This window comes from Dipodomys ordii, unplaced genomic scaffold (assembly GCF_000151885.1).
Source record: "Dipodomys ordii isolate 6190 unplaced genomic scaffold, Dord_2.0 Scaffold66, whole genome shotgun sequence".
NCBI lineage: Eukaryota > Metazoa > Chordata > Mammalia > Rodentia > Heteromyidae > Dipodomys > Dipodomys ordii.
The window spans coordinates 3,657,323-3,679,631 of record NW_012267282.1 but is presented as its reverse complement, the minus strand read 5'-3'; the positions used below and the strand labels follow the sequence as shown (position 1 = coordinate 3,679,631).

The 22,309-nt window shown below is 43.7% G+C and overlaps 1 protein-coding gene across 1 annotated transcript in view; it reads left to right on the top strand.

Annotated features, from left to right (window-relative positions):
* The window catches only part of Kntc1 (kinetochore associated 1), a 69,537-nt gene extending 48,657 nt beyond the window's left edge, over positions 1-20,880 (top strand). Inside the window, exons 44-63 of the mRNA XM_013023064.1 lie at positions 2,870-2,959; positions 4,362-4,533; positions 4,638-4,696; positions 4,855-5,071; positions 7,025-7,098; positions 8,364-8,574; positions 8,705-8,814; positions 9,108-9,154; positions 10,814-10,892; positions 11,771-11,889; positions 12,386-12,521; positions 13,290-13,385; positions 13,909-13,965; positions 14,335-14,389; positions 14,468-14,531; positions 15,427-15,556; positions 17,628-17,717; positions 18,729-18,877; positions 19,896-19,986; positions 20,732-20,880. Coding sequence (XP_012878518.1) covers positions 2,870-2,959; positions 4,362-4,533; positions 4,638-4,696; positions 4,855-5,071; positions 7,025-7,098; positions 8,364-8,574; positions 8,705-8,814; positions 9,108-9,154; positions 10,814-10,892; positions 11,771-11,889; positions 12,386-12,521; positions 13,290-13,385; positions 13,909-13,965; positions 14,335-14,389; positions 14,468-14,531; positions 15,427-15,556; positions 17,628-17,717; positions 18,729-18,877; positions 19,896-19,986; positions 20,732-20,752 — 2,067 coding nt within the window. The 3' untranslated portion in view covers positions 20,753-20,880. The remainder of the gene's footprint in view (positions 1-2,869; positions 2,960-4,361; positions 4,534-4,637; positions 4,697-4,854; positions 5,072-7,024; positions 7,099-8,363; positions 8,575-8,704; positions 8,815-9,107; positions 9,155-10,813; positions 10,893-11,770; positions 11,890-12,385; positions 12,522-13,289; positions 13,386-13,908; positions 13,966-14,334; positions 14,390-14,467; positions 14,532-15,426; positions 15,557-17,627; positions 17,718-18,728; positions 18,878-19,895; positions 19,987-20,731) is intronic.
* The last annotated feature ends 1,429 nt before the right edge of the window (positions 20,881-22,309 follow it).

The window sequence follows — 22,309 nt, the reverse complement described above, 5'->3', positions numbered from 1 at the left end:
GCTTTTTCACTCGAGGCTAGCACTACACTTTGAGCCACAGCTCCACTTCCAGTTTTATTGTGATTAATTGGAGATAAGAGTCTCACAGACTTTTCTGTTGTGTTGGCTTCAAACCATGATCCTGAGATCTCAGCCTCCTGGATAGTTTGGATTATAGGCATGATCCTGTCCTGTATTTTTAGTTGCCTTGGATATCCTTTTGGTCTTTTATAGCTTTTTTTTTTTCCCCAGAGCTAAGGACCAAACTCAGGGTCTTGCACTTGACAACCAAGTGCTCTTCTGCTGAGCTAAATCCCCAACCCCATATCCTGTATTTCTAAACAGCACTTTTCCTTCAGATTTTTTTTTTTGGGGGGGAGTCCGGTCATGGGGCCTGAACTCTGGGCCTGGGCGTTGTCCCTCAGCTCTTCAGCTCAAGGCTAGCGCTCTACCACTTGAGCCACAGCGCCACTTCTGGCTTTTTTCTATTTGCTTATGTAGTGCTGGGGAATCGAACCCAGGGCCTCAGGCATGCAAGGCAAGTGCTCTACCACTGAGCCACCTTCCCAGCCCCCAGATTTTTTTTTAAACATAGCATACATACTTTGAAAAAGACTTAACCTAGAGAGACCACTGTAAACCCAAAAGGGAAAGAAACTTCCCTATCCTATTCTATAGAATAAATATTTTTGCTCTTTAGAAATAAATACTAAGCCAAGCCCTGGTGGCTCACACCTGTAATCCTAACTACACAGGAGGCTGAGATCTAGGATTGTAGTTCAAAGCCAGCCTGGGCAGGAAAGTCTGTGAGACTTTTTTTTTTTTTTGTCTGTCATGGGGCTTGAACTCTGGGCTTGGGTGCTATCCCTCAGCTCAAGGTGAGTGCTTGAGCCACAGTGCCACTTTCAGTTTTCTAGTGGTTTTTTGGAGGTAAGAGTCTCACAGACTTTCCTGCCTGAGCTTTGAACCATGATCCTCAGATCTCAGCCTTCTTAGTAGCTAGGATTACAGGCGTGAGCCACCGGCGCCCAACTCTGAGACTCTTATCTCCAATAAACCACTAGAAAACCAGAAGTGGTACTGTGGCTCAAATGGTAGAGCACTCTCCTTGAGCTAAGGGCCCATAGTTCAAGCCTGACTGACAAAAAAACAACAAAAAAGCAATAAATGTTAATAGCTTGGTATAGTGATTATCCTAGTTTTGTTATTATCTATTTAATTTTTTGCCAGGCCTGGGGTTTGAACTCAAGGCCTGGGTGCTGTCCCTGAGATTCTTTTTAGGCTAGCGCCCTACCCGTCAAGCCACAGCGCCACTTACAGCCTTTTCTGAGTAGTTTATTAGGGATGAGACTCTCCTGCCTGAGTTGACTTCAAACCACAATCCTCAGATCTGAGCCTCATGAGCAGCTAGAATTGCGGGCGTGAGCCACCAGTACCCAGCTTATTTATTATTCCTATTACTATATGCTTTTTATTATTCTATTATTATGTGGTTCAAATATATTTAAACAGATTTTTATGGAGAGATGTTCAAACAATAAATTTTGTTATTATAATTACTATAATGAATATCTTTTAGATGTGTATTTTCCAATTCTTCTGAGAATTGAAGTTTTTTTGTAATTATTTTGGCCAGTCCTGGGGCTTAAACTCAGGGCTTGGGCACTATCCCTGAGCTTCTTTTGCTCAAGGCTAACACTCTCCTGCTTGAGGCACAATATCACTTCTGGCTTTTTCTGTGTTTGTGGTATTGAGAACTCAAACCCAGGGCTTCATACATGCTAGGCAAGCACTGTACCACTAAGCCACATTCCCAGCCCAGAATTAAAGTTTTTTAGTCAAGAGGTAGGTTGATGGATAAATGACAGGGAAATAAGATGGAAAGACTGTAAGACAAATTTCAGTTGGGTGTTTTGCCTGTAATTCAGCCAAACATGTGAACTTGCTCCAACTTCCCAAGTACAAATGGACCTTCTCCCACTTCTGTTAGTCATGTGATGCAAGTTGACATTTAAAAAATAGAAAATGATAATATGTGGGCAGAGTCCAAGAACAAAGAATGGTATATGTAGCTACCACCCTGTTACTTCTTAGAGCAGAAAGTACAGGTACAGCTAAAAAGGCTTTTGAGAGAGACTGACATGAAGTCCTTCCCAAGAAAATGCCTCTTTATTCCTATTCTCATTTTCCCATTAGAAACAAAAGAAATAGAACTTCAATTTCAACATCTTATAAAATTGTGAAATTTTGACCCAATGTTTCTTCTTTTTTTTTTTTTTGTCAGTTGTGGAGCTTGATCTCTGGGCTTGGGCGCTGTCTGTGTGCTCTTCAGCTCAAAGCGACACTCTACCGCTTGAGCCACAGTGTAACTTCTGGTTTTCTAGTGCTTTATTGGAGATGTCTTTTTTTTTTGTCAGTGGTGGGGCTTGAACTCTGGGCCTGGGCACTGTCCTTCAGCTCTTCAGCTCAAGGCAAGTGCTCTACCCCTTGAACTACATTGCCACTTCTGGTTTTCTAGTGGTTTATTGGAGATAAGAGTCTAACGAACTTTCCTGCAGGGGCTGGCTTTGAACCATGATCCTTAGATCTCAGCGTCATGAGTAGACACGCGTGAGCCACCGGTGACCAGTAGAGACAAGAGTCTTATAGACTTTTCCTTGCCCGGGCTGGCTTTGAACCATGATCTTCAGATCTCAACCTCCTGAGTGGTTAGGATTATAGATGTGAGCTACTGGCGGCTGGCTTATAGTGAAAATTTTAAAGAATAATTCAACCAGATTGTAGTACACTGACATTTTATATCTGTTAATGTATCAGCAAACATTAATTGAACAAATCTTCTGCACGGCATGTCTCCTCACACTTTAATGTTGTGTTTGTTTTTGTACAGTTGGATCCCTATGATTATGAGATGATTGAAGTTGTCCTGAAAGTTATAGAGAGAGCTGATGAAAAGATAACCAATATTAATATTAATCAGGTATAACAAATACACTAAAGAGCTCAACATCATCTTTATGCTTTTTTTTTGGATCACAAAGAACATTACTGTTATCCTGTATCTCTGGATAATCTTTTGACTTCCCTTTGAACTCTATACTTTATTCTAGAGCTTTTTTCTTTAAAAGGATTCCAGGAATAAAAAGGTTTTCTTTTTATTATTATTACTTTAGTAAAAAGTTTCATGATACCCATATTTTATTATTTATCTTTATCTTATTTTTGCTGTACTGAGGTGATTTAAATGAGCTATCTGAGAGAATGACATGACTATAGCACTAGTTATGAAGAATTACAGGGGGAAAAGGACAGGCAGCTCTGTTAGGTTTAGCTTCCGTATTAATGAGAAGCTCCAGAACACTCAATTGTTAGTACTGTCCTTAGCTTCTTCTTATCTTCCTCCCCGCTTTCATTCTTCTCTCCCTTTCCTTCCATTTTTCTCTTTGCATTCCTAGGAATGGAAGCCAGAGCTCCATGCATGCTAAGCAAACATTGTATGCTTAGCTACATTCCCAGCCCCTTCCTAACTTCTTAATTATTTCTGAATTTTGGTCCATTTTCTTTTTTCTTTTCTTTCTTTTTTTTTTTTTTGTTGTTGTTGTTGGTCGTGGGACTTGAACTCTGAGCTTGGGCGCTGTCCTTACACTCTTCAGCTCAAGGTGAGCGCTCTACCACTTGAGCGCAAGCGCCACTTCCAGTTTTCTAGTGGTTTATTGGAGATAAGAGTCTCACAGACTTTCCTGCCCGGACTGCCTTTGAACCTCGATCCTCAGATCTCAGTCTCCTGAGTAGCTAGGGTTACAGGCATGAGCCACTGGCACCCGGCTTTTGGTCCATATTCTTAAATTAGATTTTAATAGTAAAAGAAAAAAGGTTAATTAAAAGCTCTACAAGCCCCCAACTAGAAAATAGAAACACTGGATAAATAGATACAGAGAATTAATTTTAGATCTAAGACCTCTGTATTTAAAATGAAATGTAGCTAGGGGTCAGTGGCATATATGGGTAGTCCCAGCTGATTGAGGGGCTAAGGTGGGCAGATCACTTAAGTCCAGGGATTTGAGGCAAGACTGGGCAATATAGCGAGACACCCCCCCATCTCAAAAATGAATTAATTCATCAGAAATCATTTTTAAGCCTGTCTCTAATTTATTGGAAAAGATTATTGAGAGCTTCTGTAGTGTTGTTTATAAAATATCCTCTCAAGAACAAGTGACTGTTATCTTCTAGATGGTTCCTTTACTGTTTGTATGAATTGTCTGAGGAGAGCACCATCGCAGGGAAAGCTACGAAAGGTTTTGATGGAAAGAGGTCTGTCCGGGAAATGGAACAGGCCATGAGGCGGGGCTGGGCCTGCAGAAACAGGATTTATTTTAATGCAGGCATTGAGTCTCCTGAAGCACTTGGAGTCATACAAAAGAATTTCCCCTCCTGTGGACCTGGAGTACCAGTATATGCTGGAGCATGTGATAACGCTGCCCTCGGCTGCCCAGACTAGACTGCCTTTTCACTTAATATTGTTTGGCACGGCACAGAACTTCTGGAAGATTCTCTGTATGTTCATTACTTTCAGATGGATTTTAGTAAGTAGCCAAAATATATATATATATATTTTTGCTTTTCTGAAGCTAAACATCCTCTCCCCATTTCCTTCCCAGCTTCTGAGCTCAGTGAGAAGTCTCTCCCCACGCTGCTCTTAATCTCCAAGTTGATGAAGGTAACGGGTCGGGTCGGGTCAGATTGGGTCCGGTTGAGTTGGGTTGGGTTGGGTCGGGTCTGGCCACAGCCTGGCCAGGGAGCTTCCTTGTGCTAGCATCAGCCCTGATGGTGGACTGGAGGCACTCACAATTCCCTTTCCTTGCCTTTCCCTGGAAGTTCTCACTAGATACTCTCTACATGTCTACTGCCAAGCATGTTTTCGAGAAAAATCTGAAGCCCAAGCTCCTGAAATTAACCCACACCAAGTCCTCAGTGCTAAAGAACAAGGAGATAGCCAAGATCACTCAGACCATCGAGTCCTACCTGCTGTCCATAGTCAACCCGGAGTGGGCTGTTGCCATCGCCACCAGCCTCACCCAGGAAGTCCCAGAAGGTAGCTAAGCCTCCTTCCACTGGGGTCAGTCCAGGGAGCCATCATGCTGCCCCTTTGTGCTCCTTTTTCATAGTGCTAGGGATGCAACTCAGGGCCTTGTGGGTGCCCAGAAGTCCTCTACCACTGAGCTCTGCCTTCAGCCCCAACTGTCTCAAGGTTAAGACCTTTATCCTGTATTTATTTATTTATTTACTTACTTACTTATTGCCGGTCGTGGGCCTGAACTCTGGGTCTGGGCGCTGTCCCTCAGCTATTCAACTCAGGCTAGTGCTCTACGGCTTGAGCCACAGCACAACTTCTGGCTTTTTCTGCTTAAGTGGTGCTGAGGAATCGAACCCAGGGCTTCATGCATGCAAGGCAAGAGCTCTCCCACTGAGCCACTTTCCCAGCCCCTCGTGTATTTTTAAATGTATGTTCCCACATACATTCAGCACTGCTGAATGCTCCACAGCTTAGGCGATGCAGACTCCTTGTTGGGTCCATGGGATCACAGGTGTTCCCAGGTGTAGGTGGGATATAAATGGACATGGACCCCTTTAAGGGTTGACGTTAGGGCATGGTGATTACTGGGCAGGCCCTCTACAACCAGTCCCTACTTCCATCCCTTTATTGCCCTGTTTTGAGAGAAGGTCTCACCTGCCTGGACTATGAACTACCTATTTTAGGCATTGCATCACAGGCTGACAGGCGTGCGTCACCACACCCAGCCTTTTCTACCAGGGCTGTCCTGGAACCTCCTCCCTCCCAGGCTCAGCCTCCCATGCTGCTAGGATGACAGCACAGGACATTATGCCCAGCTGTGGGTTGAAGAGGGAAGATATCTCATGCACTTACTGGCCTCAAACTTCATCCCTCATATTGGATATCCGTCTGCCCCTTTTAACCTGATATTCTTTTTTTTTTTTTTTGTACGTTTTTTTAATTGTAAAAATGCTGCACAGAGGGGTTGAGCAGGGGGTTTGGCAATGAGTACATTTCCTATTCCTGATATTCTTTTTTTTTTTTTTTTTTTGTCGGTCGTGGGGCTTGAACTCTGAGCCTGGGCGCTGTCCCTCAGCTCTTCAGCTCAAGGCAAGCGCTCTACCACTTGAGCTACAGCGCCACTTCCGGTTTTCTGGTGGTTTATTGGAGATAGGAGTCTCACGGTCTCTCCTGCCCGGGCTGGCTTTTAACAGCGATCCTCAGATCTCAGCCTCCTGAGTAGCTAGGATTGCAGGCGTGAGCCACCAGCGTCCGGCTGATATTCATTCTTAATATGTAAAAGTATCTGCAAGTTTTCCCAGGTGTGGTGACAGCTTTCTTCTCAACTACTTGGGAGGTAGAGATTGGTAGGATCATGCAAAAAAATTGTCAAGTTCCACTCCACCAATAAGCTATCTATGTTACCGTATGCTTGTTGTCCCAACTAGGAGGGAGCGAGAATAGAAAGATTGTGAACCAGGTGCCAGTGGTTCATGCCTGTAATCCTAGCTACTCAAGAGGCTGAGATCTGAGAATGGCAATTTGAAGCCAGCCAGGCAAGAAAGTTCGTGAATCTCTTATCTCCAATTAAGTACCAGAAAGCTAAAAGTAGAGCTTGGCTCAACGTGGTAGACTGCTAGCTTTGAATAAAAGAAGCTCAGGAATAGCACCCAGGCCCTGAGTTCAAGCCCCATGACTGATGACCAAAAAATATATATTTTTAATATATATTTATATATATTATACACATATATAGATATATATATAAATAGACGGATTATAGAGAAAGCCAGCCTAAGGAAGAAGTTATTTGTCATTTGAAAAATAACTAAAGCAGAAAGGGTGGAAGGCATGGTTTAAGTGGTAGGCACCTGCCCCAAACACAAGACTCTGAGTTCAAACCCCAGGACTGCAAAAACAAATTTTTATTCTTTTGACTAAGATTCGTTCTGTCAATTCAGATTAGCCCATGAATCTTTTTTATGGTTTCAGGTTCTTTCAAGATGTCTAGTTTGAAGTTCTGCCTTTATTTAGCTGAGAGGTGGCTGCAGAACATCCCGTCTCAGGTGAGTGTTTACTGGAAGCTGTGCTTGCTTGGCCCTCCTCCCTCTCTTCCCCAGTGCACAGAATGGAGGGCAGACCTGCAGCTGTGTGCTCAGGGATATAACTGAGGATTGGTAAAGATGAATTCCTAGCATGCCCTGGATTGGTAAAATAAGTTTGTTTTTTTTTTTTTTTTGGCCAGTCATGGGGCCTGCACTCTGGGCCTGGGCGCTGTCCCTCAGCTCTTCAGCTTAAGGCTAGCGCTCTACCACTGGAGCCACAGCCCCACTTCCGGCTTTTTCTGCTTATGTGATGCTGAGGAATTGAACCCAGGGCCTCATGCATGCAAGGCAAGCACTCTACCACTGAGCTACCTTCCCAGCCCCTGAATTTTTTTTTTCAAGTTCTAACATTTTATTTTATTTTTGCCCATCCTGGGGCTTGAACTCAGGACCTGGCGTTGTCCCTGAACTTCTTTTGCTCGAGGCTAGCACTCTACTATTTGAGCCACAGCACCACTTCTGGCTTTTTCTGTTTATGTGGTACTGGGGAATGGAACCCAGGGCTCATGCATGCTAGGCAAGCACATCCCTAGCCCCTTATTTTAATGTTTTTATTATCTTTAAGTAGTTGTACAAAGGAATTGCCATTCACCAAAGCAGTTTATGAATCCAGAGTTTCTTAATCAGTGTCTCCCCTTTTTTTTGGGGGGGTGGTCGTGGGGCCTGAACTCTGGGCCTGGGCGCTGTCCCCCAAGCGCTAGCTCAAGGTTAGCGCTCTACCACTTGAGCCACAGTGCCACTTCCGGCTTTTTTCTTTTTGCTTATGTGGTGCTGAGGAATTGAACCCAGGGCCTCAGGCATGCAAGGCAAGTGCTTTACCACTGAGCCACCTTCCCAGCCCCAGTGTCTCCCCTTTCAACATTCTCAGCCACCCCACCTCTTCTCTCACTTTTCTTAATTCTTAGGTAATGTGATGAGTTTTTTTGCCCTTCACCCTTTACATCTACAGTGCACCTTGATCTGTGCCATCCCTTCAACATTTTCAGTCCCCTTCCACCCACCCTAGCCCTTATTTTTCTCACTTGTATGGTCTATGCAGTAGATTCTTACCTGCGTTCCACTCCCTTTCCCTTTCATTCCTCTGCACCTCTCCCCTTGCCCCCGCCTCTTGCAAGTACCCATTTTCTGTACTTATTTTGGTGGGCTTTGACATAGTCTTTCTGAAGAATTCCACTATTGGCACTCTCCATATACTTCAGTTAATTCCTGCTTGGGTTTTTTGCAAGGATGAAACGCGTGACAAGGCCCAGGCTTTGCTGAAGAAGCTTCATGTCCAGTTCCAGCGTTCCGGCACAGAAGCCGTGCTCATCAACCATAGGCTGAACACTCCCGAGTACCTAAGAGCGATAGGAAAGCCAGCACACCTCATTGTTAGCCTCTATGAACACCCCAGCATAATTGAAAGGATGCAGAATTCCTCGGGCAACAACTATCCCGGTGAGAACCAAATTCTTACTATTTTGGTTCAGGAAGACCTATCGTTTTGATTCCCAATTGTCTTACACTAAAAATCTGGGAGTTTTTTTGTTTTGTTTGTCTTTTTAATTCCTCGCTTTGGATATCTTAGATATTCACACCATAGCTAAAGAAATAGCTGAAGTCAATGAAATTAATTTAGAGAGAATCTGGGACATGTTATTGGAAAAATGGCTGTGTCCCTCAACAACACCAAGGGAGGTAAGTGCTCACAGCCCTGGAGTCACTGTTAGGTGGGAGCTAGGGGCTTTTCTCAAAGGCTCTTTGTGTCTTACAAGTCTCTAGGGGCACAGACTCTTCAAAGAAGGATCTTTGGGGCTGGAGACCTGGCTCAGTGGGGGAATGCCTGCCTAGCAAGTGTGAGACCCTGCGTTTAACCCCTGGCTTCTATAATGTTTGTTATTCAACTTCTCCCCCTGAGTCTAGGATCTAGTTAGAATGTCACTTTGCATTTATTTGTCATATCGTTAATATAGTTTGTTTTCTTTTCAAAGAAACCATCAGAATTATTTGAATATCAAGAAGATGAAACACTACGAAGGTACCATTCTATTTTGATGCTCAGTAAAATTCCCATCAATAATTTTACAGAGGTTGGCCATTAAAAGGCTTTGTGGGGGCTAGGAAGGTGGCTCAGTGGTAGAGCGCTTGCCTTGCATGCATGAGGCCCTGGGTTCGATTCCTCAGCACCACATAAGCAAAAGGAAAAAAGCCAGAAGGGGTGCTGTGGCTCAAGTGGTAGCTGAAGAGCTGAGGGATAGTGCCCAGGCCCAGAGTTCAGGCCCCATAACCAGACCCCAAAAAATAAAATAAAATAAAAGACTTTGTGCAATGCCTGTATGCATCTGATCATATCACATAATATTTATTGAAATGAACTCCAGGAAATGAAAACAGGAAAAAAAAGATTTTCTGGATATGCTTAGATTCGAATCTTTGAAAAAAGTCAATTCATTGATATGAATATCACATGTGTGTGAGTGTGTGCGTGCGTGCGTGCATGCATGTGTGTGTGTGTGTGTGTGTGTGTGTGTGTGTTGGGGACAGGTAAGGTAAAATAACTTAGATCTAGGATTAGGATTAGTTTCTAGGACCCCTTAAGCAGAAAGTCAATCTCAGGCCAAGGCTTTGTCCTCTCACTATAGTAGGCTGGGAAGGCTCAAATATGGGCCACCAAATTATCTTTGTCCTTCTACGGCTAAGACCAAGAAAAACATGTTGCTTTCATCAGATTGCTTCTGGCTTAGCAATCTTTTGAGACTGAATCAGACAGAATGTAGTTATCTATTAGTGGTGGTTGGCATAGGCCCAGAAGAGGGTGTGGTGGCATGCATACCAGCCTATTGCCATTCCTGATCTAGACCAAAAGCCAGTCAAGTGGCTGAGATTCTACAGCCTGCCTTGATCCTGGAGATCTGATCATCAGGAAAGTAGCCCAGGCTGGCTTTGGACTTGCCATGTGGCTGGCTCAGTGCTTCCTTAGTCTTCCTTCTCCATATCCTTTCTCTCTCAAGTGGTACTGGGGACTGAGCCCAGGACCTTGTGTTTGCTACACAAGCACTTTAAACTTAAGCCATGTCCCTAGTTCTCTTGTCTAGTCTTTTAAGGTCAGACACATCTTTGTCTAAGCAAGAGATGGCTCCTGGCCTTTCTGACTGAACCAATCACATGCAAAGTCTTAGACAGAAGCAGTTCAAAGAGAGAAGAAAATAAATCCCCAGCAAAGAGTAGAAGGAGCTTGCTGTCTTTTCCAGTGGGAGGTCCGTGGCATACCTTTGTCATCCTTCTGGTCCCTCAGGCCCTTCCCTGCGGCCCTGCGGCCAGACGTCGAAATGGGCCACTTGCAAGGTCCTGGATTCTACCAAAACAGCATTTTGCACACGTGAAACCTTCAGCATATTTATACCAGGTCATGAGTCAGTTTCCTAAGTAGAACTTAAGTGACCCAAATTGACAAGCTATTTTACAGATGAAAAACAGGCTGACTCTTGATGCTTATATCATTTTCTCTAGTTATGAAGGAACTCTAAAAAATATTTAACTCCTTGAACAGGCAAAGCAAAAATGTCATGGAACCAAATCTTGGCCTGTGTTTGGGATGTCCAATTGACTTTTACTATGGACAAAAACACAGGTTTCTGGTTTTAGTAACCTATCACTAAGTTAAAAAACAAATAGTTTTTTTTTTTTTTTTTTGCAGAGTTGTATATCTCCTCTTGTCTCGTCCGATTGATTACAGTTCAAGAATGCTGTTCATGTTTGCAACATCAGCTACAAGTGTAAGCTCTAGAAACTTTATCAAAACCCCCATGGGCTCGGCAGGGTCATGTTCTTTTCCTGTGTGCTTTCCACCATTGATTTCATAGGCCATGCCTGAGATAAGGCTGGCTTGCATACTTAATCAAAGGTTATGCTACTCTGTAAACAAGGACTATTACACGCACTATGCTCCAGTTAGCACTGGCTTTTGTAACCACTGCTGAGCAGAGTGAATGATGCACCATTGATGGCTCTGGGCGACTAGCTCCCTAATTAGTCAATGTTCCTGACCCCAGGGGACCAAACAATCTGGTCCCAAGAAATCTCCACCTTGGCCTTGTGCCTGCGTAAAACGGCTTCCGGCATGAACCTCTGTGTCACATGGAACCTCTTTTGGCCTTCGGGCTTTCACATATTGAAGTATCAAAGTGTGTTTTCCCCGCTTGGTACTGGGGACTGACCCCAGGCTGTCAAGCAAGCTCTAGAGTACTTGAGCTATGCCCTACTCTTTTTGCTATGGTTTCTTTTCTGTTGTTGTTTTACCTGAGCCGGTCTGGGACTATGATTCTCCTACTATGCCTTCTGCATATCTGGGGATTATAGATTTTCTCCAGGTACACACCTACACCTATAATCCCACCTACACAGGAAATGTAAGTAAGAGGATCGCAGTCTAGACCAGTGAGGGCAAAAGGTGAAACCTTATTTGAAAAGTAACAAAAGGAAAAAAGGGATGGGGCCATGGCTCAAGAGGTAATAAGGCTAAGGCCCTGAGTTCAAAGCCTAGTGCTGCCCCCCCCCCAAAAAAAAGGTGATATTTACCTAAATTGAACCTTATTTACCTAACTACAACATGTAGATGTGCAGCTCAACTCTCCAAGTCTTTTTGGATTTACAGACATTGGGCATACGCCAGCTAACTTTTTCTCACAAAAAACGAGCTCTTCAGTGTCTCCTATGTCTGGCTGATAAGGAAACTGTAGAATCTCTCTTCAAAAAACCTATTGAAGAAGTCAAGTAAGTAGTATTTTATTCATTGTTTTATTAAATAGGTAGCTCTCTTTTTTTGGGGGGGTGGAGGGGGACTATGTTTTTGTTTTGTTTGTCTAAGACCAGGACTCAAACTTTTGATCTAGTGCTTGCACTCGATGGCTTATGCTCTACACCTGAGCCCTGGCTCCAGCCCCTGGAACTGTGATTTCAAAGGCCTCTAATTCATTACACAGCCTCCACATAGCTGTGTAAATTTTATCGCCTTCTCTATTCTGGACATTTTGACAAAAGGGAGATAGGTCTTTGAGAACATCTGTCCCCATTGTTTCTTAGCAGCATTTAGAAAACTAGATGGTTTCTTTTTGCTCAAACTAATTTTATCTGATATTCTGTGACTACATTTAGAAAATGAAATGGACATTTCCCAACAAACTGGCCTCATCTTCTTGAGGCACCCTTTTATTTTTGCTGTAAATGTGGCCTACAAAGAATAAATCTTATAAATGCCTCTATGTTCCAGATCCTATTTGAAATGTATAACCTTCCTGGCATCATTTGAGACACTGAACATCCCCATCACATATGAGTTATTTTGCAACAGCCCTAAAGAAGGAATGATTAAGGGCCTGTGGAAAAACCACAGCCACGAGCCACAGGTAGGAAGAATGATACAGGTAGAGGTATGGGCCTCCCACCTTTGCACATGTTCCTGTTTTCACTCACCCTCACGTGCCTGAAAGACAGACCCTTTGTCCCCGTGCAGGTCCACTGCCCTGAGCTCTTTGCTCCTTTTCCTGTCTAGGGGATCAATGGATGAGGCAATCTGGAATGTTCTCCTTTCTTCTCTAAAGCTCCTGGGTTGAAATCATTGCTACAAGCAAGAAAGAGAAGGGCTGTCCTTGTGCACACAGAGCTTGGCCTCTGTAGAGGGGAGTGTCCCCCCTAGCTGCCGTGGGAACTTAGGCGTTGAGGCATTGGAGCCACTATGAGGCCAAGAGGCACAATATCCTCCAATAGAAGAATTGGCCGGGTGCAGGTAGCTCATACCTATAATCCTAGCTACACAAGGGGCTGAGATCTGAGGATCAAGGTTAGAAGCCAGCTTGGAGAGACAAAACTTTAAGGCTCCTATCTCCAGGTGGCCATCAAAAAGCCAGAACTGTACATGTAGCTCAAGTGTTAGGAACAGCAACCTTAAGTGAAAAAGTCAAGATAGTGCGAAGCCCTGGGTTCAAGCCTTTATTGAAATGAATTAATAGACATTTGTAGATTATAAGTATATTTCCTATTAAACTACCTGACCTTTCCCAGAGGTGGTTGGATTTACAGTGTCTTAAAGCAACATAACTTGTTTCTTTTTTTTTTTTTGGTCTTTTTGTCTTTCTGTGGTGTGTTTGTTTGTTTGACTGGGTTTTTGGCTTCAGGTGGTGAAGTTGGTAGCAGAGCTTTGCTTAGAATACAAAATCTATGACCTGCAGCTTTGGAATGGACTCTTGCAGAAGCTTCTCGGCTTCAACATGGTGAGTAAGACAAGGGTTTGAGGAAGCTGTGCGCAGCCTTAGCATACCTTTCACATTGGCACTTACGCAAACTCAGGTGCCAGCGGTGCACTGGCAACACTTGGAAAGTTTCTTGGCTTTTTGTTTTGTTTTGTTTTAATACTCAAGAACACATAAGGGAACTTCTCTGCCAAATGTCATGCAAGTTGAATTTCTACAGATACTCCTTTTCAGACCTTGGAAAGCTAGCATTTTGCCTGGTGCTGGTGATTCATGTCTATAATCCTAGCTTCTCCTGAGGCTGGGACCTGAGGGTCTCAATTGGCATGCAGATTCCCCAGGACTCTTAACCTCTACTTAACTAGCAAAATTCTGGAGATGGAGCTGTGCCTCAAGTGGTAGAACGCTAGCCAGATTTGAGTTAAAAAGAGAGGGTGACCCTGAGTACACACACATACGTGTGTGTGTGTTTTCCAGTATTTCATGTTGAAACATTCCATTTTTGGTTGTCTTCAGGATTTCTTAAATTTATTTATTTTTACAGATTTCTTATCTAAAGAAAGTTTTAAAAGCCATCTCCGGTATGCATTCATTATGGCAGGTATGTAGTTTGTTTTTTAAGTCTTTAAACTTAACCTTTGTACTTGCTGGCCTTGTGACTGCCAGGCACACTGGACTGAGTGGTCAGCTCCTTGGTCATTAAAGCCAAATACCATGTCCTATTCATCTTTGCTAATTTCCCAAGTTATGTGCCTCATAATCACTATATTATATAGAAATAGATCCTTTATTCCTATTTTGATAAATTAGGACAGTATGGGAATATCATCATCTCAAACAGGGAGGGAGCAGACTTAAGACTTTGGTCCTAGAATGTGTAGCCCACGCTTTCTATGTGTAGTTCTATGACTACGAAGTGAAGAGCGTTCAAAGCACCCAGACCTAAGTCCGTGATGTGCTGTCTCCTCAGGTCCCCTACTTCAGCAAGGCCTGGCAGCACGTCATCCACATCCCTCTCCTCTCAGGTACTTCCTGTCCTGAAGACCTGGCGGTGCTGGTTGGTACCTGAGTGCCTGTGTGTCATTATTGCTTTTCCTTTGCAGCCTCTTGTCCTTTAAGACCCGATCAGTTAGTAGACTGTTGTGAGAGTCTGGTCGCTGTCCTAGAGTAAGTAAACATTCATTCTCTTGCCAACGAAGTGAGAGCTGTTGCTTCTAAAATTATTTCTGGCCAGCATCTCTGAGCACAGTGGCGCCTTCCTACCTATAACCCTCCCCAACCCCCTAACCCCCTCCCCCAGCCCTCTGTCCCTCTTGCTCGTCCCTCTTCCCCATCCTTCTTATCCTTCCTCCAGTGGTTTTCCTTTTGTGGTTTCCATTACCTGCTGTCAACTACAGTCTGAAAATATTAATGCAAATTTTCTTAAACAATTGATTCGTTTTAAATTGAGCACCATTGTGGGTAAAGTTATAAAATCTCATGCCTTCCACCATGAATGACAGCCTGTCCGTGCTATGTATACAACCGGCATACCCGCTAGCCACTCTTAGCCTCTCTGGTGTGATGCTGTCAAAGAGCTGGGCTTTAGCATAAGTAGGTTTGTTTGTGTAGAGGAAAACCATAGGATGTGTAGGGTTTGTTCAGGCATTTACCAAGGGGCTTGAGTAGTATAGCGCCTGGGGTCAATGGAGGACGGCTGTGATTCCTTTTTGTTGGGAAGTTAAACAACACTTGTTTTTATAATAAAATTCATATTTCAGGATGGCTACAGCCCATGTATTTCCCATTTCCTAGCAAGTTGATGTTCACTAAGCATTCTCTGAATTGAATTCAGACCCTAGTACTAGAAGTCTATGCCTCTGTAGACACTCAGACACGCTCAAACTGGGACCCGTAGCCCTGTTCCTGTGGGCAGAGCTGCTTTCTCTCACAGATGCCATCAAGGTCTGGAGTTACACGTATAAGCATGTATCATATACCAGCACTTGGGGGTTTGAAATTATTGGAAGTGTGGAGCCGTAACATACAATAGATCATTAACTAGTGACCTCCTCTCTCGAAGATGTCCTGTCTCAGACGATCTAGACATGATGGGAGTCGCCCGGCAGTATGTCCAGTTAGAGCTCCCGGCCTTTGCATTGGCTTGTCTCATGCTCATGCCCCACTCAGAGAAAAGACACCAGCAAATTAAGGTAATGGGACGCCATTCCTCCGGGACTGCTAAGGGAATGAAAGGACTTGGGTTGCCTGTGCTTCACATCAGGTCCTGTTTTCTTCTGACCAGCCCTATAAAGCATGAGCAAGATGGAGGGTTTAGAGGGAGGTAAGACAGAAAGATCCATTATCCATTGAGATCCAGCTGGCAGATGTCTTCAAGCGGGGTTGGACCTTTTTTTTTTTTTTTTCCTTTTACTGGTCCAGGGAGTTGAACTCAGGAACTGGGTCTGTCCCTGAGCTTCGTTTGCTTAAGGTTAACACTCTATCACTTGAGCCACAGCTCTACTTCTGGCTTTTCTGGTAATCTATTGGAGCTAAGAGCCTCACAGACTTTTCTATACAGGCTGGCTTTGAATCGGGATCCTTGGATCTCAGCTTCCTGAATAGTTAGGATTGCAGGCTGGCCTTTTATTCTTCATCAGGGAGAACAACTGATCTCCTTGGAAGAAGTGAGGTGATAACGGCAGTAGTACTTTAGCTGGAACAGCCAAGCCTGTGGGCCTGATCAAACAGGAGGGAGGTGCCATGAACGTTAACTTTCCTGAGCTGTACATCACTCCCTTGCACGGAGCTGAGTCTAAGGAGAGGCTGGTGAGGAACTGGACAAGATGGGAAAAGCTCCAAGGAAGCTTTAGCAAAGTACTTTGCCAAATGAGAGATAGGAGAGAGGGGGAGCTTTTATGTGTGGGAGTTGAGCAATAAACTACCAGAAAACTAGAAGTAATGCTGTAGCTTAAATGGTAGAGAGCTTTTCTTGAGCTGAAGAGCTCAGAGACAGCATCCAGGCCCAGAGTTCAAGCCCCATGACTGACCAAAAAAATACTAAGCTCTTTTTATTTTTTTTTTGGGGGGGGGTCCGATCATGGGGCCTGAACACTGGGCCTGAGCGCTGTCCCTCAGCTCTTCAGCTCAAGGCTAGTGCTCTACCACTTGGGCCACAGCGCCACTTCTGGCTTTTTTCTTTTTGCTTATGTGGTGCTGAGGAATCGAACCCAGGGCGTCATGCGTGCAAAGCAAGCGCTCTACCACTGAACCACCTTCCCAGCCCCCCAAAATACTAAGCTCTTAAAAATAACTCACTTTTCTTAAAAATACAAGCACAAACAGAGCACAGCACAGCAGTTTGAAATATTTTACTATTATTTCCTCCACAGGTAGATAAGCTGTAGGTAGAGAGCTGTGTAAATGAACATATGTATTTTTATGGTCTATTAATTGCCTTTTCAAAGCCATCTGTACTTGTCTTTAACATGTTTTTTTTTCCTTTTTGATTATTCATGTACTTATCCCTTGTTGCTTTTGAATGTTTTAGGATTTAAGTAGATTCCTTTTGGCACTTATAGCAGCGAAATATCTTACTGTTTGAATAAGCAGTATAAAATACCTTTGTTCCCCCCCTTGCTCAGTAATTTTAAAGGTAAAAGTGATTTTTATTCCATATTAGAAAATTCTTTTTTTTTTTTTTTTTTGGTTTGTTAGTCGGTCATGGGGTTTGAACTCTGGGCCTGGGCGCTGTCCCTCAGCTCAAGGCGAGCACTCTACTGCTTGAGCCATAGCACCACTTTTGGTTTTCGAGTAGTTTATTGGAGATAAGTGTCACATGGACTTTTCCTGTCCTGGCTGGCTTTGAACCTCGATTCTCAGATCTCAGCCTCCTGAGTAGCTAGGATTTTAAGTCTGAGCCAGCAGTGCCTGGCTTATATTAGAAAATTCTTTAAAATATTTCTGACTTTAAAATGCTAAGCTTTCGGAGCTGGGAAAGTGGCTCAGTGGTAGAGTACTTGCCTTGCATGCATGAGGCCCCGGGTTCGATTCCTCAGCACCACATAAGCAGGGAAAAAAAAAGCCGGAAGTGGCACTGTGGCTCAAGTGGTAGAGCGTTAGGCTTGAGCTGAAGAGCTGAGGGATAGCGCCCAGGCCCAGAGTTCAGGCCCCATAACCGGACCAAAAAAAAAATTAAAAAATAAAATGTTAAGCTTTCAGACTTGACAGAAATTAGTAGTAGTAATACTTTTTTAAATTATGCTTTGATTTTTTTTTCCTTAGAATTTTCTGGACTCGTGCAATCCTCCAATCATTTTGCAGCAATTAGAAGAGCAGATGAACACTGGCCATTTAGCAGGATTTTCCCACCAAGTAAGAGGCAATTGCACCTCCTTTTACTAGAAACTGTCAATTCTAGAAGATAATCACTTTTGCCAAAATAAAATTAAGATATATATGTGTGTGTGCTGCATATAAAAAACCTCAGTAGTTCTGGGCGCTGATGGTTCACACTTATAATCCTAGCTACTCAAGAAGCTGGGATCTAAGGTATGTGCTTCAAAGCCAACCCAGGCAGGAAAGGCTGTGAGACTCTTACCTCCAATTAACCACATAAAAACCAGAAGTGAAGCTGTGGTAGAGCATTAATTATCCTTGAGCACAAAAGCTCAGAGCCAGTGCTCAGGTCCTGAGTTCAAGTCCCACAACTGACAAAATTTTTAAAAATAAAAATCCTGGGTGCTGAGAAGGCCCCATGACTGACAAAAATAAAATAAAAATCCTCAGTTTTGTTGTTTTTAAGGTGTCTTCTAACTGCAAACCCTCTGTACATCACCTTGACAATAAAAAATTTAAAACTTTTTAAAAAGAAATAAAAAAATAATAAGGTATCTTCTTTTTTTTGGGGGGGGTGGGGGGAGGTCCGGCCGTGGGTCTGAACTCTGGGCCTGGACGCTGTCCCTCAGCTCTTCAGCTCAAGGCTAATGCTCTACCACTTAAGCCACAGCGCCACTTCTGGCTTTTTTTTTTTTTTTCTGCTTATGTGGTGCTGAGGAATTGAACCCAGGGCCTCTTGCATGCAAGGCAAGCGCTCTACCACTGAGCCACCTTCCCAGCCCAAGGCTGTCTTATTTACTGCCGTACTCAGTGGAATATATAGTTTTAACAGATAATGTTATGACAGAGGAAGTCCCAGAGTGCTTAGCAATAGCTGTGTTTCTTTTCTGTGCTCCACCGCGGGTAGCAGAGCCTCTCTCTTCTTGCCCCACAGGAAGGAAGCCTAGTTCCGATGGAATGACAATCCAGCTTCTGGTTATGAGAAATTTTCAGTATCAAATAAGACTTGGAATTTAACAGTGTTTAATTTAACTTGTCACTCTACAGATTAGAAGTCTGATACTGAATACTATCATAAATAAGAAGGAGTTTGGGACTTTGGCAAAGACAAAATACTTTCAAGTGTTGAAGTTGCATGCAATAAATACCAACAACAACATCACTGAACTAGTCAACTATTTGGCAAATGACGTAAGGTAAGTTAATATAGTGCGTATGGGTCCAACTTACTGTTCAGTTTCTGTAGATTGTGTTCTTATTTTGGAAAAAGCTATCAGACAAAGGTAGAGCTGTGTGGTTGTAAGTGAAAGTTCCGTTGTAGAGCTATCCCGTTACTGTTTATTGCCCTGCAATCCAAACCCTTGGAACGTGAACCTGGCATCAGATCATTTGACATGCCGCCTAAATCTTCCAAATAAGTGTCTAACAACAAGGTGCTGGTGGCTCACACCTGTAATCCTAGCTAATCAGGAAACTGAGTATTACAGTTCAAAGCCAGCTGAAGTAGGAAAGTCTGTCAAATTCTTATCTCCAATTAACCACTGAAAGCTGGAAGTTCAGCTGTTGCTCAAGAGGCAGAACACTAGCCTTGAAAGGAAACACTCAGGGACATTGTCCAGGTCTAATTCAAGCCCTAGGACCAGCCCTCCTCCCTCCCCCCCCCCAAAAAAAAAAGTGTCTGACAATCCTGCCTCAAACTCCAAAATTACACATTTATTCCTCCAACGTTTGCTCAGAGCATGGAGGCTTTATTGTAGGGTGTAGCTTTTACTGATCTTGCTGTTGATTCTTTCTGCACCTGCAGAGTCAGCAACAATAAGCTTATTGGTATGGGGGGGGGGGGGCAGACATGAAAGATAAAGAAAGGGGGTAAGGAAGAATTGGGCCGATGCTCAGGAAGGAAAGTGGTGCTTCTTGAGTCCATCCCTGCATCCACTCTGCTGCGCTGGTCACTCAGAGGTAGCCCTCTCCTCCCGCGCATTTTTCTCTGCTTATTTTTGTAGAGAACCACTGCCATCATTACCTGCTGTCATTTACGGATGCGTATTGTTTGAGTATTATTTGATACGTATAGTAAGTTCCACATCCTCAAAGTATACATTCATGTAGACCTCAGTATGCACCTGTGAGGCTTGTCCCCCATAATCAAGAGGACAAACGTTGATCACCCCCAAGAGTGTTCTCATACCACACTATTCTTTTATGGTTCCTTAGCTTAGACGAAGCAGTGGCCTTGATCACAGAATATTCAAAACAACGTGGGAAACCTGTGCCTGTAGCTGGGGCCCCCTGTGAAGTCCTGGAGGTAAAGTCAGCTGATTACCACTAAGGTTCAATTCTGCCTTTTCTAGCACCCTGGGCCATCAATGTGTTTTTACATATGTATAAAAATACACATCAGGCCGGGCACCGGTGGCTCACGCCTGTAATCTTAGCTACTCAGGAGGCTGAGATCTGAAAATCGCGGTTCAAAGCCAGCCTGGGCAGGAAAGACCGTGAGACTCCTATCTCCAATAAAACCACTAGAAAACCGGAAATGGCGCTGTAGCTCAAGTGGTAGAGCGCTCGCCTTGAGCTGAAGAGCTGAGGGACAGCACCCATGCCCAGAGTTCAAGCCCCATGACCGACAAAAAAAAAAAAAATACACATCAGAATTGGGTACCAATAACTCACACCTGTAATCCTAGCTACTCAGGAGGCTGAGATCTGAGGATCGCAGTTCAAAGCCAGCCCGGGCAGAAAGTCCATGAGACTCTTATCTCCAATAAACCACCAGAAAACTGGAAGTGGTGCTATGGCTCAAGTGGTAGAGCACTTGCCTTGAGCTGAAGAACTGAGGGACAGTGCCCAGGCCCAGAGTTCAAGCCCCATTACCAACCAAAAAAAAAAAAAATTCTGTATTTCTCTCTTGTCCTATGTGTGTAAACTACAAAATAATTTTTATGTAGATTTTGTGACTAGTTAAGTCTGATGTTCTGTAGTTTATCTGGCCTTTTTCTGTTTTTAAAAACTGACACATAAAATGTATTTCTGTGTTTCTTTCCATTTAGATGTTTCTTAATGGATCCTGATAATCCATCAAAGCACTTTCAAAAGAAGGAAAGTGTGAGTTTTGCTACTGTTTAAAAAATTTAATAAGTTTGAGAACTTACTGAACATATTAACTTATTAAAACTGTAAACTAAGTTTAAACACTTGATTCAGTTTTCAGTTGTGCATCTGATATGTCTCAGCTGTTTGTGATATATTATACAGAACTAGCCAAAATGTTCAATTTTAGTGTAACTGCCCAACAAATAACTTTATCCTGAATTAGTAAATATTTTCATTCCCAGTCCTTTGTATAATTTTAGCCACTAATTCTTACACCATGCATGAAGTAAACAAAATGTAAAAACAGTCCATTCTCCCCCCTCATAAAAACTAAGTTTGCCAATCTTCTTAGGTGTGTTCTGAGTCAATATTTGTATTTGTATTATTTTTATCAGTCAGTGGCCTGACAGAAAGCTACAAACCACCCTGACAGGCTAGGCAGGAAAAGTTCACCACCAGTATGCAAGAGCATACCTGTAATCCCCACAAATTGAGGCAGAATAGTAAGTTGGCCACAGGGAGACTGTGTCCCAAGAAGCTCATTTTATGTTGTGTGTTTCATCTGGAAGAAAAATAATAATAAGGCAACACTTGTGCTTCTGATCACCGGGGTATACATACTTTGTGCTGCTCCTCTTCCTAAGTGAAAGTAAACCTCGCACCTGGGGAGACTAAATGCGAGAGAACTAAAGAAGCCTGTGAGAGGCCTCGGGGCCCATGGGACACAGCATCCAGCTTCTTGGCGTTTCTTCCTGCCTTGAATGTCCCAGACTCAGGGCTCAGGGAACCAGCCACCTGAGCACTGGAGGGCAGAGCCCCACGGCAGAGTGCAGGTCCTCCATCTGACACAGGGCCAGGGCAGAAGCAGCCTGGCCAAACACAGCTGCTCTCCTCCAGCCTCCAAGAGGAATTTACCCAGCTACACAGCTTGATGGTATGTAAATTGTAATGTCACTAAAGCTCCTGAAAAACTAATAGTGGATGAAGTTCTCGGAAAGGTTACAGAGGAACTCATGTGTGCTGGGCGTGGTGGTGCCAGGGACCCCAGCTGTGTAGGAGGTGAAGATCCAGCCTGGACACACAGGAGTTTGAGAGACTCCATCTCTAGCCAGTGGCTAGGTACAGTGGCTCCCATCTGTCATCCCCATTGGAGCAAGGACGCATAAAGCAAGATCCCCACCTACAAATATAAAGAAAAAAAACTAACAAGGGTCAGGAGGTGTGGTTCAGTAGTAGAGCACCTGCACTGAACAAGCACAAGGCCCTGAGTTCAAACTTTAGGACTTTAGGAACACACTTGGTTTGTGAGAAAAAAATGTTTTACAGTTTCCATAGTTAAGTAAGAAAAAAAACAACTTTTTTTTTTTTGCTAGTCCTAGGGCTTGACTGCAGGGCCTGGGCGCTGTCCCTGAGCCTGTGTTCAGAGCTAGCACCCTGCCACTTGAGCCACAGCACCATTTCCAGCTTTTTTTATTTGTTTTAATTAAGAGTTTCAGCGGAGCCAGGCCCTGGTGGCTCACGCCTGTAATCCTAGC